Genomic DNA, 21,045 nt, shown 5'->3' on the forward strand with positions numbered 1-21,045 from the left:
ACTGCTGCCTGGCGTAACATCAGTCAGCTGTTGTGGGTGTCCCCAGGGGATGTTAGATCATGCACAGCCCATCCAGGGTCTTATTCAAGACAACACATTGGGGACGATGTAGAATCATGGAATAGTTTGTGTTGGAAGGCACCTTTGAAGGCCAACTAGTCCAACCACCCTGCCATGAGCAGGGACATCTTCACCCAGATCAGGTTGCTCAGAGCCCCATCCAGCCTGGCCTGGAATGTTTCCAGGGACGGGGCATCGACCACCTCTCTGGGCAACCTGGACCAGGGTTTCACCACCCTCAGCATAAACAATTTCTTCCTTATATCCAGTCTGAATCTCCCCTCTTTTAGTGTAAAGCCATCACCCCTTGTCCCATTGCTAGAGGCCCTGCTAAAAAGCCCGTCCCCATCTTTCTTCTAAGCCCCCTTCAGGCACTGGCAGCTGCTCTAAGGTCTCCCCAGAGCCTTCTCTTCCCCAGGCTGAACAGCCCCAGCTCTCCCAGCAGAGGGGTTCCAGCCCTCAAATCATTGCTGGGGCCTCCTCTGGCCCTGCTCCAACAGCTCCAGGTCTGTCCTGTGCTGAGGAATGCATCCCCTGGGCTCCGTCCTGCACAGATTTGGTCATACAGACCTGGGTTTTAGCAAAGAAGCAAGAGAGAAAATATGGACTTGAATCTCAGTTGCTGGGAAAAAGCCTGAAAGTACCAGTTTGGCCCTGAATGAGAACGGATGAGCATACAGCACAATGCTCAAAGCACAGGTAACATGCAAATTAACCTTATCATCTGCAGTGGTCACCAGCAGCACAAAGCGTTACCCTCCCTCCATACGACACTATTTAACACGCATATCAATCAGACATTTCTAACGCTAAGATCAAATAACACGGTGCAATTAAGATGTCTTTGCAGAGGTCAGAGCGCTTTTACGCAATGCTCCAGCAAACCAGTTACTCCTCCCGGGAGAGTGGTGGGAGTCCCACTGATCCCAGCTCATTAAGGTACTTGATTCCCAGACTGCTTTGCACAGCCAGCTGGAAATGCACCTTCAATCGCAACGAAAATCCTGCGTAACCAAAGCTTCTGCAAAATGCTGAGCTGGCTTCAGTCTTTCTCCCAATTCCTGAGGGCAGGAAGAATGGATAACTTTCCCCCAAGATTTATGCTTCGCATACCTCATTGGAGAATACCTCAACTCCTTGGCCACACTAAAACGAGGTCAGCCATCCTTTTGTGCGCTGTTTCTAATGAAAGCAGAACATACACCCAGCCAATTTTGTCAGCTCTATGGAACCCTGATGCTCTTTTCTGCACTGGGACCGCACCACAGAGCATCCCTGGCTCCAACCCAAAGCCACCTGCAAGCAGCAGCTGGCCCCTGCAGAGCACTGCAGCCTTGCAGATGGAGGAGGCTTCCTACAGCATCCTCCCTCATGAACCTCATCAAGTTCAACAAGGCCAAGTGCAAGGTCCTGCACATGGGTCGGGGCAATCCCAAGCACAAATCCAGGCTGGGGGATGAAGGGATGGAGAGCAGCCCTGAGGAGAAGGACTTGGGGGTGCTGGTTGATAAGAAGGTCAACATGACCCGCCAATGTGCGCTGGCAGCCCAGAAGGCCAACCATGCCCTGGGCTGCATCCTCAGCAGCGTGGGCAGCAGGGTGAGGGAGGGGGTTCTGCCCCTCTGCTCCGCTCTGCTGAGACCCCCCGGGGAGTCCTGCGTCCAGCTCTGGAGCCCTCAGCACAGGACAGACCTGGAGCTGTTGGAGCGGGGCCAGAGGAGGCCCCAGCCATGATCCGAGGGCTGGAACCCCTCTGCTGGGAGAGCTGGGGCTGTTCAGCCTGGGGAAGAGAAGGCTCTGGGGAGACCTTAGAGCAGCTGCCAGTGTCTGGAGGGGCCTGCGAGAGAGCTGGAGAGGGACTTTTTACAAGGGTCTGTAGGGACAGGAGAAGGGGTAATGGTGTTAGACTGAAAGAGGGAAGGTTTAGACTGGATATAAGAAAGAAATTCCTCACTTTACCCCAGCAGTTCACCTCTGCAGGTACCAGGTGGACAAGTCAGTTGTTCTTCCACCCCATGGCAGCCCCAGAAAGAAGATCCTTCATCACCTCGACCGTCATCAGCCACCAATGCTTGTAAAACTCCTCCACTACCATCTAATTAATCACAGTTGATATATATTTGGAAAATTCCAGAAAGAGATTTTCAGAAATCAATGAAACCATTGACTTTAGAGTGTGCACTCTGGGTTCTCCATCCCAAGGTCTCTAGAACTTCATGGAGGATGTGCAGCAGCAAACAGTGGCTGGGAGACAGGCAAGGGCAATTGCAAGTCTTTGTGCTCAGATGTAATTATGATGCTCGTAAACACTGTTTTGAATGTTTAATGATATTTGGTATTACAGCTTTCACACCTTAGAGCTCAAACAGTTCTCCTGCATCACAGCAGCGATTACGTGCCTGATGTAGCCTATTACAACTCCTTCCAAGTCCGTGATATTTCACACACACAATTATCACTCTTCATCAGGCACTGACCTTTCCATACCTTGTGCTGTCCCATTATGAGTATTTATGATTTTTCTCTAAGGAATGTCTCATTCATGTTTAAAGCTGCTAGCAAATAGCATCCCAAATTGCCAAAAAGAAGAAAAAGAAACTAAAAAAAGGATCATTTAGCTGGCCACTTACCTTCTCTGTCTTCTGCCATAGCAGGGCAAGTAAGACTGGAAAGCGTCTCCTCCAGTCCTTGGGAAACATTAGCTGGAGTCTCTCCCGTTCTTTTTTCCTTTATAGCACCTCTAGAGAGGTTGCTTCCAGCCGCTTTTGCAAACCCTGAGGTTTAACACCAGCAGGAAACCTCTTCCAAACCTCCTCCCCATCCCATCGTTAACTCTAAACAGAAGAGATCCCCCTTGGTTTCTCCCCTTCCTAAATTGAAAGCTATTGAGTGTTGTTCCCTTCTGACCCCTTATTTTAGACCACAGCTTTAGTTTTGAGATGGTACCTGCTGCAAAGCCCTGCTGAGCAGCAGCACAGATTGGCCCCACAGCTCGCTGCAACCCCCCCTGACCCAGCCTTGTGCACCAGGGGACATAAACCCTTCCCTGCCTTTAATATAACACAGCCTTCAGCCTTATTTATCATGCCAGTCTGATTCCTTTTGCATCTCTGTCAGGGGTTAATCTCTCTTCACTCCTACCCACTCTCTCATTGTATGGTTTTAAATCCTCTTGTAAAGCTTGAAACTTGAAGTGTTATCAAAGGACATCCCCCACCGTGCCCATACCCATCCCAGCCTCTATTAGGTTATGGGCAGGGTCGATGCCGCAATTTCTGTTCTTTTCCAGCTCCAGCATTGCACCCAACAACAGAAAAGAGAGCGCCCATGGCCACACACAGCCCCAGCAGCACCTGTATCTCTGCAAGACACACATCATCCATGTTGCCTGTTGGTGTAGGCAAACAGTGGTTTTTACACTTTGACCTATGCTTTTGACAGTGCAACACAAGAATTCGGTGCGCCAACTTGCAACAAAAGTGGAAAGCTGCTACTGAATAGATTTCCCCGTCCGCAGTCCAGGTGTTTGGGTATTTAGTGCCAGAAACAGCATCACCAGCAGCAGGGCTGAAGAGGGAAGACACACTATTGCCACATAACTTATAATTTAGGAATCACACAGTAGATGCCGACCCTGGTTTGAATCGCAGACACTAGGGGTTATCTGGCATCGACCAAGCCACACGAGACCGTGCAGATACACAGAAGCTGAACTCATCCACGAAATCACTCCTGCATTTCTTATTTCTCCTGCAAGAACTGCCAACACCACTGCTAGGAGGCCCTCACACTGGGGAAGATGAAACTCCAGTCTAACCAACAACTTACCAGAACACTCGTTTTCCCACCGATGTTGCAAGGGTCAGTTAAGGTCTGCAGAGCCCTCTCGTGCTCTTGCCAGGAGAACATTAAAACATTCTGCCTTTCCAATTTAGCAGAACTATACATGGATCCAATCAATATATTTCTGTCTGACCACATGCAATAGCTTTGCACACATTGTGCATCTCAAAATATCAGCCCGATGGACACACAACTAAATAAAAAGCACAGCACACACTATCACCCAGTCTACAGGCTTAGGAGGCTTTTGCACGTCCTGTGTTACCCGAGATTTTTTCACTGTACAATTTGAACATTGCACTTCTGTGTTTATTAGCTGACATGGACTGCTACCTCATCATGCTAACGAAGAGGTCCCCATATGCGACAATGCTGCTATCGTGGCAAGATCCAGATGCGCTAACTGGAAAGCACACAGAATATACAGCAATATACAGGGGTTTATGATGCTTTCGCCATTTATGATTTCAGCAAAGATCACCTTCACTACCCGCTCCCCGTTTTTGAAAGACATTTGGCAACCTTTGTAGGGCCTGTTCTCCTGCCCCATCGCCCACAGCAATGCTATTCACACCACATACCTCTATCACCTAGTACTGTTCAATTTTGCATTTTATTAAGTATAATACATGGTGGTTTTTTTTTTTTTTAAAAAGAGGCATTAAGGAAACCTTACTTGGACTAGCAAGTCCTGGCCTGTGCCCAGAGCGAACCCAATCCAGTACAAACAGAAGAGATAGGGACCAAAGACAGAAAAGCCACATATATTCACAACTTTAGCACACTGCAGTGATTTTCCTAACAGACTCAGCTCAGCACCTGAACATAACACGGTGACCAAACTGTCAAGCCGAGGTGGCGAAGGATAGCCAGGGAGAAGACAAGTGGGACTGCAGACATGAAGGGGAACATCTGACCTTTAACTAAAGCCCCCGAATGCTGGGAATGGGAATCTGGCATTGCACTGTCACCGTGCAAACTTTGGTCACCTCCATGGAGCTGGCAACAACTGATGGGACATGTTCATCGAGAGGAACACAGGTCAGGACGAGAAGTAAGAAACAGTCCCTGCCCACGCGTAGAAAGCTGCTGGTCAGGCTGACCTCAGCAGAAATAAAGTTTCAAGGGGAATTTTTGCCAGACTCCTGTCCAGAATGATGACGCACAAGGAAATCAGAGCCACCGCCAGGATTCGGGCACACAAGGGATCTTTTGTTGCTCTACAAGCAAAGCAAGAAACGATCAGCCAGGGCACTGGTGGCTGGGCTGCCTCTCTGGGCAATCCTGGATGTTCCTCCAAAGCTTTTAGCCTGCTTTCAGGAGTGCAAACACCTTCTGCAGCACTCAAGGGTGTAAAAGGCACCAATACCCAACACACCTCACCAGGTAGCATCAGGAGGATGGAGACCAAGACCAGAAGAGGACAGGGTCACGTCACCCTGCAGACCATATGTGTCCCAAAGCACAAATTGTTTCAAACCCCACAGCCATTAGCAATCACTAAATGATCCATCCTTCCACCACCTCGACACTTGTCTCCACTGCCTCTGGTAGCAGCACTTGGAGCAAATTAACTCCATGCTGTGTATTTTGCCTAAAACAATATTGTTTCAATGAACTGAGCACACTTAGTCTCACGCTGGGTATGTGGGGAGTTTCTAAAGAGCTGGTCACTGGAAAAAAATTAGAGGCTGTCACATAAGAATTTTAACCACTTGCCTTTTTTTAAGCTGTTTTACATGCAAGCGCTGCAAAGCAACACACTGCAAAGCATCCTCTTCGGGAAAAGCTTTCATTTAAAAGGGAGTTATAACACGTGCCCTCATGATAAGTGTTTAGATACTTTGCGAACTATTTTGTCCCCAAAAAAGGCATCTATACACCCTCTGCAGCCCCTTGCCCAGCCCACCTGCTTTCTTCCTTTCACTATTTTTTTCCTTTTAAATTGACATTTCTTGATGACAGGGCAACACCAGACACAGGATCCAGCAGAGCTTTGCAGCCACCTGTGGAGATGCCTCCAGTCCCATCTCATGGACGTTACCAGCTCAAGGCAGGCACGAAAGCACAGGACAACTTCACTAATACTTCTACACCAGCAAATGTCTTTAAATTCTGCCCCAGTACCCTGTCTCTACACAGCAATGGTATACAAGAAGCCCAGAGCATTAAAAATCTAATTGCCTCCAACTTTTCTCATTTATCAGAGAACCTTAGATTTTGTGTCCTTTTTCCTGGCCATCCACTCAATCCCCCTCAGTCGTCTCCACTGTGTCATCCCTGTGTGCTCTGGTCCATTAATAAAGCTAAAATATGCATTAATATGTATTTATTGCATATATTACCTAAAATATAAAAAAGCATAATATATGTATTATAGATGTGTGTATATTTATTATATTTTTATCTATATATATTTATGTGACCTTGCCTTCTGCACTGGAGAAGAGCTATTCAAGGTGACTTGACATTTCCAGATTACATCCTTGCTCTGTTTGTCCTGCAAAAATATGATGCACCTTGCACCCTTCCTTATCCAGGTCTTCATGAAACAGATGAAGGGCTTGCCCTCGGAGGGACGCCACAACTTGAAACCCCGCAACAAGGGAGAAGCTGGCACCACCAGCCTGCTCACACACTCGCTCCAAGTCCGCACTGTTTGCCTGTGGCCCCAAAAAAAGTCTCAAGCACCATTTCAGCAATGCTTGATTTGAAGCGTTTATTACCCCAGTGCAGTGTCTGATCTCAAAGAAGCAGTTTACTGAGTGTCAGCTAACCAAATTTTGCTCTGCCAAACTGCTGGACTATTATCCCATGGACATATATAAAAGCATGAAAAAATGAAGCCACTCAGTACAAAACTTGGAGACGACACACCACAAAACACCAGACAAGCTCATGCAGAACTGACTGCTCAGTGGCTCCAGCGAGTTATATACTCAGCGTTGTTTTGCTCAGTGATGCTGCGAGTAGCATCAATTGTTTCCAAGCAATTTTCCATGGAGAAAGCTTGTTTTACCTATTTGATTTTCTTACTTACATTGAAGACTCTCTCATTGAAAGAAAGCCAAAGAAATTCAAACAAAATGCACATCTGCATTATTATTCTCACTTTTCTATGATGTGATTTGCATTTAGTTTGGTTTGAGAATGAACAATTCCATTTTTAAAAAAATACGTAAGCTTACATATGCGCGTACTTATACAGATAAAGAAAGAAACCCAGAAGGCTAGCTAGAGACCGGTTTCCTGCTGTCAGTCACATTGCAAATTTGACCTCCTGAGATTGCAGGTTTGAGTTTTATTCCCGGTCTACAGGATGCACCAGACATACCGTAACTGTTTAAAAGCTAAGACACTGCAAAACAAGCAATGGTTTTGCACCCATTTTACTTCAACATGCTCACAGACCTCCATCCTGATGGCTGAGCTGCCCAAGTACCAGCATCCCACCACGCTCACACGCACCCCCCCATTGCCTAAAGCAGAGCTTCAGACTGGAGGCATCTCGCCAAGTCTGTAATTCAGTTTTAAAAAGGCAAAAAATAAGCCCTGTACAATGCACTACATCTATCACCCAAGTGACACACCATCCACACGCCCTGCTCAAACAGCTCCACCACTCTCCCCGCAGCGCTGCGTAAGGAAAAGCCTGGATCAAACCACAGATAACACAATGTCCATGCAGTAGCTTTTAGATTTAAAACAGTGTGATACATTTTAAGGCACATTTCAAATAACCAGGCAGAACCCTATAATCCATGTTCCAATCTCCTCTTGGCCCCATTCAAACTCCTCTTTTGTACCCAAGCCTGCAATCACCATAATACCAGCCTGAGACAGAAAGCACCAGCGCAGTGCTGAACAGCCAGCATCTCGTTTCAGAGCTTTGAAGGTGGTTATTTCCATGTCCCCTTGCAAACACAGCACTCCCAACCACCCAGAGCCAGCAGTAAGCAGTTGTAGGCAGCTCTCAAAAGTAGATTTAGTCTGATAAGGAGAGCAGAGTCGAGTATCTCTGGCTAAAGCTGTCGGTTAGCCCACTGCCTGCGGAATACGCAGGGATGTGGGAAACCACCAAGTCTTGCCTAGCAGACTTCAGCAAAGCACCAAGCAGTTGCCTTTTACTTCAGACACGTGCCCAGGAAAATCCATGCATCCCATCCACATTGTAGAAGATGCGAGGGTTTGCTGACCAAAGAACCATGCAGCTTAGCCTGAATTCACACAACAAGGATAAAGTCCTAAGCCTCCCTCCCTCTCTGGAGAGCTTCTCAAACTTCTAAATTCTTCCCAAAGCGTTTTTGTGCAAAGTACAAGCACTTGCAAGAGGTCTGAATTGCAGGCTGGAGTCAGTTTGGGTACACTCCATCTGATCTCTGCCCACGGCAGTGCTCCTCCAGATGCATTTCAGGATTGAACGCTGGCTCATATTTGATTAGAAACACATCCTAACTCGCCACTTACAGCCAAGACACAGCAGAAAACAGGATGAAACCCTTGGTAAACAGTTCAGTGACTACTCTTGCTATTAAAAGCCAGGGCTGTATAAAAATACACCACTAATCCACAAGCAAACCTAAACACACTGCGCAAGTCCAGACAACTACAGTAACACAGTCCCTGGTGCAACAACTTTCCATTTCCTCTCAGATTTTCTTTTAGATCATGGCTTATCCTGTAAGAATGAAACCCTGCATCTGTCCTCAGTAACACAACAAACAGAAATAAATAAAACAAAACTCACACCACACCTGTGCTGAAGAGCTGCATTGAAGGACCCATAAACATCTCCAAATATCTGCCCGTCACCTCCTAACTCAAAATCACTGTGTCTCCATAAAGACACCTAATGTTAGCTCCTAGGCTTAGCCTGATTATCTCACCAAGTTATCTGAAATGCGGTTTCCTCCAAGCTATTAAACATGACATTTGCAGAGTGCTTTGAATTTCTTCCAGGAAACTCATCCAAGCAGCAACAGAAGAAGGATCTGCATCTGAACCACGGCCCCACCAAACCCAGGAGCTCCTGAGGACCACAGAGATCCCCATCAGCCCAGCCTGCCCGACAGCCTCGCCAGCTGATATTAAAGGGATCAAGTTGGTAAATAGAATTAATTAGAAATATCTGACCTCAAAGAGATTTCAGCATGAAGTGGTTGTACACCGTGCAAGGGAGGCTGCCGCAGGAACCAAAACTTGCATCTCGCACAAGAGGGACAGAGCTACAACATGTGTGGGTGAAGACAGCCACCAAGATGGGGAGATACCACACCAACTCGGGGATATAAAGGTATGACAGAAGATCCCATATTCTCAGGAGAGAGGAAAACCTGGAAGTTTCACGTTTCTCCCCGCAGCTTCAACCACGTGCTTGCAATATTTAATTGTATATTCGCCCATTTTTGATCTGACAGTTCGATCCGACCCCGTTGACTGAGCGCTCACTCACCTGGCCATCTGCTTATAGGCTTCCTCCGCCACCGCAAAGATGTGCGGATCCATATCCCCCATGTTTTGGCCGTTGTACGCATAGATGACATCTTGTTCGTAGATTGGCAGCTGCTCATATGGATTGATGGCAACAAGGACTATACCTTAGAACAGATAAATAGACAAATATGTAACAAACCAAGGACAGAGTTAATACTTCAGGCTTTTCAGGGCTTGGGTTAGTTGTTTCAATCCATTTATTTAAATATGATGCTTGGAGAAGGAAAATAAAAAAAGTATAAGAAGGGAATGAAGAAGGACTCCTACTTCTTATCTCAGCATCTCCTTCAGAGTGCTATGCTTTGATAGCAAGGCTATAAGCTCTAGTACAGCTACAGAGGAGGCATCTGAAACTGGTGAGAAGAGCAAATATATAATCATCTTCATTGTGTGAAGCCAGACTTTGCAGAAGGAGTGAGCAGAAGGGCTAAACAGTGCCTGAGCCATCACTTCAGAAAAGCAATTCCAATGCAACCAAAGCTCTGCTAGACCCAAACAAATATCCCGGATTTTCACCCAACTTAAATTCTGAGTAAAAGCTCATAACAAAGAATGTACTCAAATCAAAATGAAATGCCTAAGTCACAGGAAAGGAATGCCAGAGCCTGCATTAAAGCTTTACAGTCTCTTTCCTCTCCAGCTCCTGGAAAGCTGTTGCCTGCTTGGAGGAGGCACTGAGCCCAGGAATTAATGAGAGGCAAAGCCACATGTGGTGCTACCTGTGTGCTCGAGGGAGCCGGTCCGCACCCCGCAAAACTGAAGCACTGGCAAGTTCCACCTCCAAAGTACCTTCAGGTTTTGCAGGTTTAAATTGTTATCGTAAGGAGCTCCGGAGAGCACGTGGCTGGTGGGAGTGGGTGCTGCGCTCCCAGCCTGGCCGATTCCAGGCTCGGGCACGCTCGAAGTACAGCAAAGCCCAGGAACTCTCAGCCTGCAGCAAACACCGGGATACGGGACTTAACCCGCAACGAAAGGCAAAGGTCAGCTAAGTCAGGCTACCTGCCTCCACGGGACATTAACCCAACTGCTTAGGGTCACGCATCTCCTCCCGTTAGTCACCAAAACACGTCTGCAGCCACGACGCGCACCAAGCCGAAGGGCAGTAGTTGCCTCAGCACTCACTGCCAGCTAAGCGCTTTCCTCCCCTCCTAAACCGCTTTAACCAGAGCACAAGGTACATTGCACCCACGCAGAGCTTTGCAGCTGGACCTAAAATCGCTAAGCCCAAACAGCCAAGCCTAAACCCACGCATCTTCACCAGCGCGATGCTGTGCTCAACATTATCATCAACCTTCATGAGGCACTGCACTAACGAAACCTCATGGATTTTTGGATGAAAGCAGGCTTGCAGCTACAAAAGGCAGCAAGTTATGCCAGCAGTCTAACATTACACATCATGAAATGTTTAAGGGAAAGTCACCACTATCACCAGCCACTGAGGCCACGTATTTCAAGGGCGCTGCTTTCAAGAGTCATTTCCTCCTACCAAGCATTTCCTCGGCAAAAGCTGCAATGCTTAATCAGAGCCTTAACCCTGCCATGCAAATAGTCCCACGCATCGTGCTGAAATCTTGCAACTCATCACTTACAGAATAGTTAGCCTGCACCACTGTCAGCAAGGTTATCTTGAGTGTCAGCAATAGGGTTCAATAGTCAATATTCTCCAATGTAACTGAATAAAAAGGACTGAATTACCGCCTTTTGCCCTTTTTTTTTTTACCTTGTAGTTTGTTCTCATCCATTCCCAGGTAACTGCTGTCTTGAATGGTTTTGGCAGGCCGCCTTCCGCAGGAATGACAAACCCAAGTTCACACCTCCCCTCCTTCTGCTTTCAATTTAAGAGTTTGATGACCCCCAGAGTCATCAGAAAAAGGGAAGAAATAACAATGCAGCAAGGTTTTTTTGCAGTCTTTCAGGAGGAAAACCCACTATGGACATTTCTAGCTTGAATCACATCTTTCTGGCACACTGTTCTCCAGTGGTTTGCTAGGTCCTTTTTTGCCTCCCCCCACACACTGCCAAGCACACACGAGGTTGGTCTCAAACTCATCTGACAAGACATTCCCACCGAGCTACATACGTGGGCCACGAGCTTGGGAAGTTCACAGTGTCCCAACCCTCAAAAACCACCCCTGGTTTTACAACTGAAAGCTTGTTGGCACACACTCACATCTCCTACCCACCCCAAATTCACAGCCCTTTGACCTTCCTCATGCAACAGCCTCTGGCTTGTGATCTCAAGAGGTTTCTGTATAGACATGCTCTAACCCACTGCTTTCCAGGAGCTTGAGCATGTAGCCTGGATACTCACCACAGTAGGTGTAGATGTGGTTGGACTCAAGGAATCTGACTTTGAGGTTGTGGAGGACCGCGGGCTCATGCAGGTAGCTCAGAGCTGTCAGGTCATTCTCTCCCACCAGGATATCTGGATTGCGCAGGAAAGGCAGCTCGTTTCCTTGGAGGTCAACAGGATATTCGTAGAGCTGAAGAGACATGCATGAGGAACGTGAGAACACAAAAACAGCTTCTTTAACATCTTTCACTTATCCAAGCATAACTCCATCCTGATACTACAAAATACTTACACATCCTGCTCTAAGTTAAATGAAAGCCCCTTTATGCTAAATGCTATAGGGACCTGGATGACACACTACCAGGTGACGGGTCATCCCCTTGGTAACTGGCTTGGAGCTGGCCAACAGATGGTCCTGGTGGACACTAGTGGTCCACAAGTACCAAAGTCAGCCTCGTTTCAAAATACACCATATTCTTCCCATCAGAGTGATGTCTCAACTCATTTTTAATTCAAGTTCCTCTACACTCAAAACCTTACACCCCTTCAAGCACAACAGGACACAATCCCTGCTGCTTCAGTATCTGGAGAGCCAGGTTATGCTGTCAAAGCTTACGGCTGCCCATACACTATTTTTCATTCATCCCCAAATGAACAGTGGAGCCACCAACTACAGAAAAAAGTGTATTTTTTTTTTTTCACTTTACAGTGGAGTAAGAGAAATTGCCTGTGATGTTGCTTCCCATGGGGTGTTTCAGGAAGAACCCCGATGCTCAGCTCCCAGCAGAAGGGAGGAATCCCAGTTTGCAAGCAAAATGGTGCCGCTACCATTGCATTGGCACCAGATCGCCAACAGCACAAGAAGAGCCAACCCAGTGCACAAGGACAGGCTCACACAGCACGTCTGACCACCTCAGGCTTGTTTTATACTCCAGTTCTAAGTTGCCAATGCCAATTTTCAAGAGTTTGCACTCAGTCTCACATCTTAATGGCAAACACACCAGGGATCCCTTGTAATATTTAAAAAAATCAGCTCTTCATTCAGAAGGAGTACTCTTGCACACAGAGCACAGCCGGAAACCGCAAAACCCATGAAGTCACTTAAAGCACAAGGACAAAAGCGAAGCACTAAAGAGCTGGGTAATACATGTTGGCTGTCAGGAACAAAAGGCTCTCAACAGCTTCGAATCCCCTGAAGACATGTATGCTCAGTATCTCCGTCCGATGCACACGTGCGCTGTGCCCCTTCGCTAAAGCTTTTTAGCCCAAAGTGATTTGGCAGGGCTTCATACAGAAGATTAAAGAGGGGTCTCTGGGAAGACCCAGAGTAAGTGGCAGTCTCTTGCACAACCCCAAAATCAGATGTTTCTGTGTTTCACCGTGACAGCAACACACTTAAGCTACCATCTACAACACCTAGTAATCCTTTAATCTCATTGTACTGTAATGTTGCTGACCCTAAACTCAGCTGTACAAAAAGGTCCTTACAGGACTTCATAGTCACTTTGGTTTCTAGTGAAGTCTCCAGATTACAGAATCGCAGAATGGTCGGGGTTGGAAGGGACCTCTGTGGGTCATCTCGTCCAACCCTCCTTCCAAAGCAGGGTCACCTACAGTAGGCTGTAGAGGACCTTGTCCAGGTGGGTCTTGAATATCTCCAGAGAAGGAGACTCCACAACCTCCCTGGGCAGCCTGTTGCACGGCTCCGTCACCCTCAGAGGGAAGAAGTTCTTCCTCATGTTCAGACGGAACTTCCTCTGCTTCGGTTTGTGCCCATTGCCCCTTGTCCTGTCACTGGGCACCACTGAAAAGAGCTTGGCCCCATCCTCCTGATGCCCACCCTTCAGATATTTGTAAGTATATATTAGGTCCCCTCTCAGCCGCCTCTTCTTCAGGCTGAACAAGCCCAGCTCCCTCAGCCTCTCCTTGTAGGAGAGATGTTCCAGTCCCCTGACCATCATCCTCGTAGCCCTCCGCTGGACTCTCTCCAGTAGCTCTTCATCTTTCTTGAACTGGGGAGCCCAGAACTGGACACAGTACTCCAGATGGGGCCTCACCAGGGCAGTGTAGAGGGGAAGGAGAACCTCCCTCGACCTGCTGGCCACACTCCTCCTAATGCACCCCAGGATCCCATTGGCCTTCTTGGCAGCCAGGGCACACTGCTGGCTCATGGTTAACCTGTTGTCCACCAGGACACCCAGGTCCCTCTCCACAGAGCTGCTCTCCAGTAGGTCCACCCCAAGCCTGTACTGCTGCATGGGGTTGTTTTTCCCCAGGTGCAGGACCCTGCATTTGCCTTTGTTGAACCTCATCAGGTTCCTCTCTGACCAACTTTCCAGCCTGTCCAGGTCTCCCTGAACGGCAGCACAGCCTTCTGGTGTATCTACCACACCTCCCAGTTTGGTGTCATCAGCAAACTTGCTGAGGGTACACTCTAACTCTTCATCCAGGTCGTTGATGAAGAAGTTAAACAAGGCTGGGCCCAGTACTGACCCCTGAGGGACACCACTAGTTACAGGCCTCCAACTAGACTCAGCGCCGCTGATGACAACCCTCTGAGTTCTGCCATTCAGCCAGTTCTCAATCCACTTCACTTGAACATTGCTGCTTGGTTTCTCCAAGGTTTCTATCTTCTTGCCTCAGGAGCAAGAGATAAAGCACACAAGAAGCCTGCAACGAAGATTATCCCTGGGACAAGCCACTGCGTGGAATGACTGGAATGGTGGAAACATACCTGTCGTGAGCATCATGCGCTCAAACAATGATTGATATGGCTTGGAACAGGGACTGAGAGACACAGGATAGTGAATTCAGGAGGTCCAGCCACAGGGCTACTGGGCAGGGAGACCACCAAGAAGCAACAGGCAGTAACTCATGGTCCTACAAGCCTGGTGCTTCCAAGGCACAGAAAGGTGCCATCCACGCATCTCCTCATCCAGATTTATCACCATGGGGGGGGGGGGAACAACCAAAAAAAAACCAAAACCCACACCCCCCCCACACACACACCCCACACACATCCCCCCCCACACACCCCCCCCCCCCCAATAGGACCATCACCCAACCTTTACCCTCCTCAGAAAGCTGCACTATGCTGGAAGAGCAAATTGGGGAGGACAACAAGCACAGCCAGGGTTGACTGGGAAGCACCAACACCACCATGCGCTGGGTGCAGATTTCAACGTGAATGACTCTTTGCAAACCTGGCACATTCACATGCTGCAAACAGCTCACGCCTGCGCTGCTCTGAAAGAGGATTTGTTCTGATGAACAGCGTAATCAAGCATGTCTCATTCCTGCTGCCTGGATGAAGAGTTAGAATGTACCCTCAGCAAGTTTGCTGACGACACCAAACTGGAAGGTGTGGTAGATACACCAGAAGGCTGTGCTGCCATTCAGCGTGACCTGGATAGGCTGGAGAGCTGGGCAGAGAGGAACCTGATGAGGTTCAACAAGGGCAAGTGCAGGGTCCTGCAGCTGGGGAGGAACAACCTCATGCACCAGTACAGGCTTGGGGTGGACCCGCTGGAGAGCAGCTCTGCGGAGAGGGACCTGGGTGTCCTGGTGGACGACAGGTTAACTATGAGCCAGCAGTGTGCCCTGGCTGCCAAGAAGGCCAATGGGATCCTGGGGTGCATCAAGAAGAGTGTGGCCAGCAGGACAAGGGAGGTTCTCCTTCCCCTCTACACTACCCTGGTGAGGCCTCATCTGGAGTACTGTGTCCAGTTCTGGGCTCCCCAGTTCAAGAAGGATGAAGAGCTACTGGAGAGAGTCCAGCGGAGGGCTACAAGGATGGTGAGGGGACTGGAGCATCTCCACTACGAGGAGAGGTTGAGGGAACTGGGCTTGTTCAGCCTGAAGAAGAGAAGGCTGCGAGGGGACCTTATAAATGCCTACAAATATCTGAAGGGTGTGTGTCAGGAGGATGGGGCCAAGCTCTTTTCAGTGGTGCCCAGTGACAGGACAAGGGGTAATGGGCACAAACTGAGGCACAGGAAGTTCCGTCTGAACATGAGGAGGAACTTCTTCTCTCTGAGGGTGACGGAGCACTGGAACAGGCTGCCCAGGGAGGTTGTGGAGTCTCCTTCTCTGGAGATATTCAAGACCCACCTGGACAAGGTCCTGTGCAGCCTGCTGTAGGTGACCCTGCTTCGGCGGGGGGGTTGGACTAGATGACCCACAGAGGTCCCTTCCAACCCCTACTATTCTGTGATTCTGTGATTCTGTGATTCTGCTCTCCACCTTCCCATTAAGTAATGTGGTGAAAATATTCCCCGCAGTATGGAAATGGTCAGCTGGCAGGGGACATGAATTACTCACCCTCCTTGGAGCATTTTCAATTTGGAGAAAGCGGCCTCTATTAACTTTTCTAAGCAACAGAGCAGATTGCTCTAGATAATTAAGAAAACCTTATCCGCTCAGTGAAGAAAGCTGGTTTAAGGGGAATTCTTAATGAAAAATATACTTATTCCTCCTGCTACACCAGGCACCACGCATGGGAAAGGCACCTCGTGGTGGGCATGTAGCACAGCTGCTCCCTTCCCATAAACCACCCAGATTTTGCAGCTGCTGCAAATGCCACGGTTAACTTCATCCACAATCCCCTGCTGTCATCCCATGTTCCACCCCATGCGATTTTTGTGCGGGACAAAGCAGCTGCTCTTCCCAGCCTCTGTCCTGCTTTGGGAATGATTTATCACTGGCTGCACACCAGGCTGTTCGTGCATTTGAAAGCAGCAATTGCTAAAAAACAACCACATTTAAATGAGTTTCTTATTTTTGTCTTAGAGCTTTTTTATTTTTTTAAAAAAATGGAGAAAAAGGGGGTTTACATAAGAGTACTTCAAGAGAAAAACTAAGGCACAGAGAAAGCTGTTGCACAGCAGTCACTCCTGTGCTCTACATGATTTTTCCGTCAGTAACTAAGTTTGAGTAGATGCCACCAGCCACCCTCTTTCCAACTTGTTCAGCAGCAAAAAGCATAAACTGATATTTCTAACATACCGCCGCTATAAATAAAAAAATATCATTCTGATATCACAGACTATTACAATTTTGCCAGGGGATTAAGAGAGATGAGAGAGATCAAGGGCTTTTCTTGCAACCTACTTTAACACAAGTATCTGGGGAGGGAGCGTGCAGGGAAAAGCTGGAAGTGCTAAGGTCATAAAACACATTTTAAAATACTTCCTAAAAAGTATGAGATGGCTCAGGCTTCTTCACGCATTAATTTAAAGCTTTAAATTACTGAAAAGAATAACGACATTCAAAAGCTTACAGTTTCATCTTCAAGTTTGAGATGGAGGCTTTTATCTCCCTCTTTGTAATCCTTGATAATTTCTGCTGATCTCCAAACTTCATCAGGGTCAGGAATCCAAACCCTAGTGTACTGGGGGGGGGGGGGGGGGGGGGAAGAAAAAGTTTAAACACAAGGAAACCTCAGGAAATTAAATCATAAATAAATTCACCGTGGATACAATCCCACACTCATTGTAAAGTCAGTGCAGCTAAAGCATTTATTTCAGTCCGAAAAAAAATTCTAATTTTAGGTTTGGGGGTAAATTATAGACCAGAAGTCTGATTTTCAATCAGGCTTCTCCTGGACGAGGTGTACACCAGCATGTTATCAATCTAATGAAGCAGGGTACAGACTCAAAGTAAATGTGAAATTTAATGTCCCTAGAAAAAAAAAAGCCTTCTAGAAGTTTTTATGAAATAACATGATTCCGCCCCCCCCAGCAAACCATACACCAAAGCATATTTCTTTTGCACAAAGCAACGATAGGTTGCTCCCCACAGCACAAGCCCTAACCCAAACCCACCGCCATGGTGTTAAGCAGGCAACAGAAGACACCAAAGTCAACTTTGCTGGTTGGAGACAAACCTCTAAAGAGCCTTCAAGGCTGCAGAAAAACACTTAGCTGCAACTTTTAACCTCTTCAGCATCTCCAAAGTTCAGGCCATCCTTCTGCCTCCGAGAGGAGATCCCGAAGGTGGACCCGCACAGCCCAGCCAAAGCATCCACTAAAGGACAAAATCCAAGAGCGAGCAGCACCGCTCACACATAACAACATTATGGCTTTACTCGGAGCCACACCGCCTCCTGCTAATAAGATTTAACTTGCTTTTATGATGCAGAGATAAATGCTCTGCCCAGGCTGCACAAAAGCATGCCCCCATGCCAAGCAAGTAACCGTTGTTGCACTGAGACCTCCAGTACTTGTTCTCAGGAGTTGGGACATTGCAGACCCAGAAGTAATGCTACAATCTCCCCGCACGGGTTTCCATCTCCCTCTACACCCACCTTTCGATTTGCCAGGGCAGGTACCAGTCTCCCTGCTCACAGGGCTGCCAGGGCAAAGTCCCAAGAACAAGGAACCCAAAATTGCTCCATCTCTGCTGGGAGTCACCTCGAGCCAGGCTTTTGTTGCTGGACACAGACCCATAAAGCCAGCCTGATGCTGGACTCAGCCAGCCAACACAGAGCCAACAGGAACCCTTCAATGATTGCTTATTTATTGGCATTTTGAGGGGCACGTCTTCCCCCAACTCTTCATGCTGAGTGAAATAAGAGCTATACAAACTTATTCTTACACAAAACACAAGGTGTTGGAGGAAACCAGAGCAAATCCAAGCCACACCAGCACTATAGCACCCAAGATGGCTTTGTCCCTTCAGGCAAAAACCATGGCGATGCTTGTATACGCTTTGATGAATGAAATCTGGGTCCACCTCCAGCAGCAGTAAGCAGTCACATCAGTCCCTCTCGGCAATTCATCACCAACTGTGGCCAGGAGCCACCCAACACCCAGGCGAGATGCAAGGGTCTGCACCGCCTAGCCATAGGTGGAAGGTAGCAGCTCTCAGCATCCATAACCCAGGGGTGGACTCACAACCCGGTGGCAGAAGCCTTTACATCCCATCAGCCACTCTGACCACAAAACCACAGAATTTTAACAATAAAACTGATTTTCCAAGACTCTGTGTATATACACACACATGCAAGGCATCATGCAGTACCGAAGGCAGTAAGACACAGGTGTTTGCAAGGTCTCGGGAGCCCTGGGGGCAACTTGTTTCCTGGCTGGAAGATCCCAAATCTGATCGCTGCTCCAGTACAAGCACTCCCCGCACCAAGCACTTCCCATCCTGCTAAATAGTTGTGGGCTGTTACAACAGGCTGCTATGAATGCATTTCCCCAAGTACCTCTAATGCTGTCCTCTCGTGCGTGTATGCACAAACACGTCCAAAAAGGAGACCAGCACTTTTTTTGCTGTGCATTTTTACCATCTTCCCCTCCTTGCTGTGCTCCAGGAGAGATGCAAACCCTCCGGGCAGGCCGCTACACGAACCCGCATCCAACCCTTCCCTTCCACCCATAAATCCCAAGTATGTCAAACCATACAGCACTGAAATGAAAACACTTTGTCATTCTTCGATCTTTACAAGGTGAGCTTTAATTGAAACCTGCCGAGGCTTAGAGGTAGCCCATGGTGGGGGCAGGCTGGAGCACCACGCTCACATCATCTGCCTTCCCTGCAACTTGCTCCCTCCAAAGCAGCTTCACACGCCCTACATTTGTCAGTTAAATCCATACAGATGAGAGCCAGCAGGTCATCAAAACCATGCCCCCAGGCAGGTACCCACCTGGGCAGGGGGAGAACATCTCTGCAAACCTCTACTTCCACCATCTCACCTCTAGTGTAATTATTCCGCTTCATATAACATGTCCTGGCTTTGTTAGCTTTAACAACCTCTTGATCTTCTAGAGGAGCTTGTTATGAAGGGAAAGCGCAGGCAGGTCTATCTCAAAGCACAGGGACCAGAGGATTAACTTGACTTCAGGCTCAGGAGACACAACCCTGGGCAGATCACTTAACCTCCTGACACTCCAGTGTCACCAGCCGGGAGGGCAGAGAGAAAAGCGTTTCTTTAGTCCTTGAGGATGCCTTTGAATTATGTATTAGTATTAACCAGAAATAGCTCAAACATGCCCAGCCTCTCAAGATGATAAAAAAAAAACCTGTTTTGTTTTGGGGGTTTTTCTGGGTTTTTTTTTCAGGTTTGTTTTTGTTGGTTTGTTGGGGTGTTTTTTTTTTTGAACCAGATCCCCAATAAAACCAAAGCGATTCAGTGCTCTCAGCCTCTTACACTATTTCACCCAGACTAAGCAGAAGCTTAATAAACTCAATCCCCACCTCCTGATTTGATTTAGATTTTAGCAGGCTGCTGCTGCGGATGCAGATTAAAACCAAGGTTCAATTAGAAGAGGCTGGTTTTTGTTTTGCTGTTTGAAAGCCCTCGGTGCTAGCCAAAGGCACTCCCAGCAAACTCCAGGCAACGTGCTCAATGGATGCTCCAGCACAGCGGCAAGGGATGCTGGTCTGCACAGAGTTACACCAACAGCATGGACATAGCTAATTTTTAAGCATTTTTTTCCTTAATTTAATGCAAGCTTATACTATCTCAGTTTAGTCTGGGCTGTTTGGTGGTTGAAACAGTCTTCGGGCAAGCTGGAAGTCAGCAAATCCACCTTTATTATTATTGGTTTTTAATCCCCTTGGTTATTTCAGGAATGACAATACTCACAGCCAACACCAGAAAGTTTTCATTGCTCCTGGATCGAGGGCACTTTTCCAGGGGCATCCTTCCAATAGGACTGTAGGCAGAGGGAAGGCACAGCAGAAAACCCCCAATACTGGCAATACAACGGCACCGACCGCTAGCAATTAGGAATTCAGTAACGAAGATTAAGATACAGTATCTCACAACCAAGGTTCCTCCACACGTGCCAAGAAAAACTCATGAAAAGACTTTAGCAGAAACCAGAGACAGTGATGTGCACCTTTGAAAAATCAAAGGTGAACACACAGATGGCAACTAAGAACGAGGTGGACATTGGGACAAATACCAGTATATTATATTTTGTAAGGCAAACACACTTCTGCTTTTCCCCCTCTTTGCAATGGGCTTATTGCTAACCTCATTCTATGCTGTTCAAAGAAATAACGTGGTCTAGTATTACTGGATGCTCTTGGAGAGGACAAAAACACATGTAAAAGAGGAAACAGCATGAGCTTCAGTCCTGGCTTCCCCAAGAATATTTACATTTATACATACAGCAGGTGAATGGTTAAGCAGCTTACTGTGAAACAGTCCATTAACTACCCTTCAGCTCTCACAAGCCATCTATTACCAAAATTAAAGTTTTCCCAAAACTTTGCTTTTCCCAAGTAAAAAAAAAAAAAGTAAAACACTAACTCTACCTTAAATTAAAACAGGTCATACCAGACAGCACAATTCGGGGTTTGGATGTCATTTTTTCTTTTCCCTCATTATTTTCTTTTAAAACCAC

General features: G+C 47.5%; 1 protein-coding gene across 2 annotated transcripts in view; it reads right to left on the minus strand.

Moving 5' to 3' along the window:
- The window catches only part of LOC104335612 (unconventional myosin-Vb), a 177,919-nt gene that overhangs the window by 132,107 nt on the left and 24,767 nt on the right, over positions 1-21,045 (minus strand). For both annotated transcript variants that reach the window (XM_075446518.1, XM_075446517.1), the window contains exons 2-4: positions 16,968-17,078; positions 11,708-11,879; positions 9,356-9,500 (exon numbers count right to left, since the gene is read on the minus strand). In XM_075446518.1, coding sequence (XP_075302633.1) covers positions 9,356-9,500; positions 11,708-11,879; positions 16,968-17,078 — 428 coding nt within the window. The remainder of the gene's footprint in view (positions 1-9,355; positions 9,501-11,707; positions 11,880-16,967; positions 17,079-21,045) is intronic.

This window comes from Opisthocomus hoazin, chromosome W (genome assembly GCF_030867145.1).
Source record: "Opisthocomus hoazin isolate bOpiHoa1 chromosome W, bOpiHoa1.hap1, whole genome shotgun sequence".
Classification (NCBI taxonomy): Eukaryota; Metazoa; Chordata; class Aves; order Opisthocomiformes; family Opisthocomidae; genus Opisthocomus; species Opisthocomus hoazin.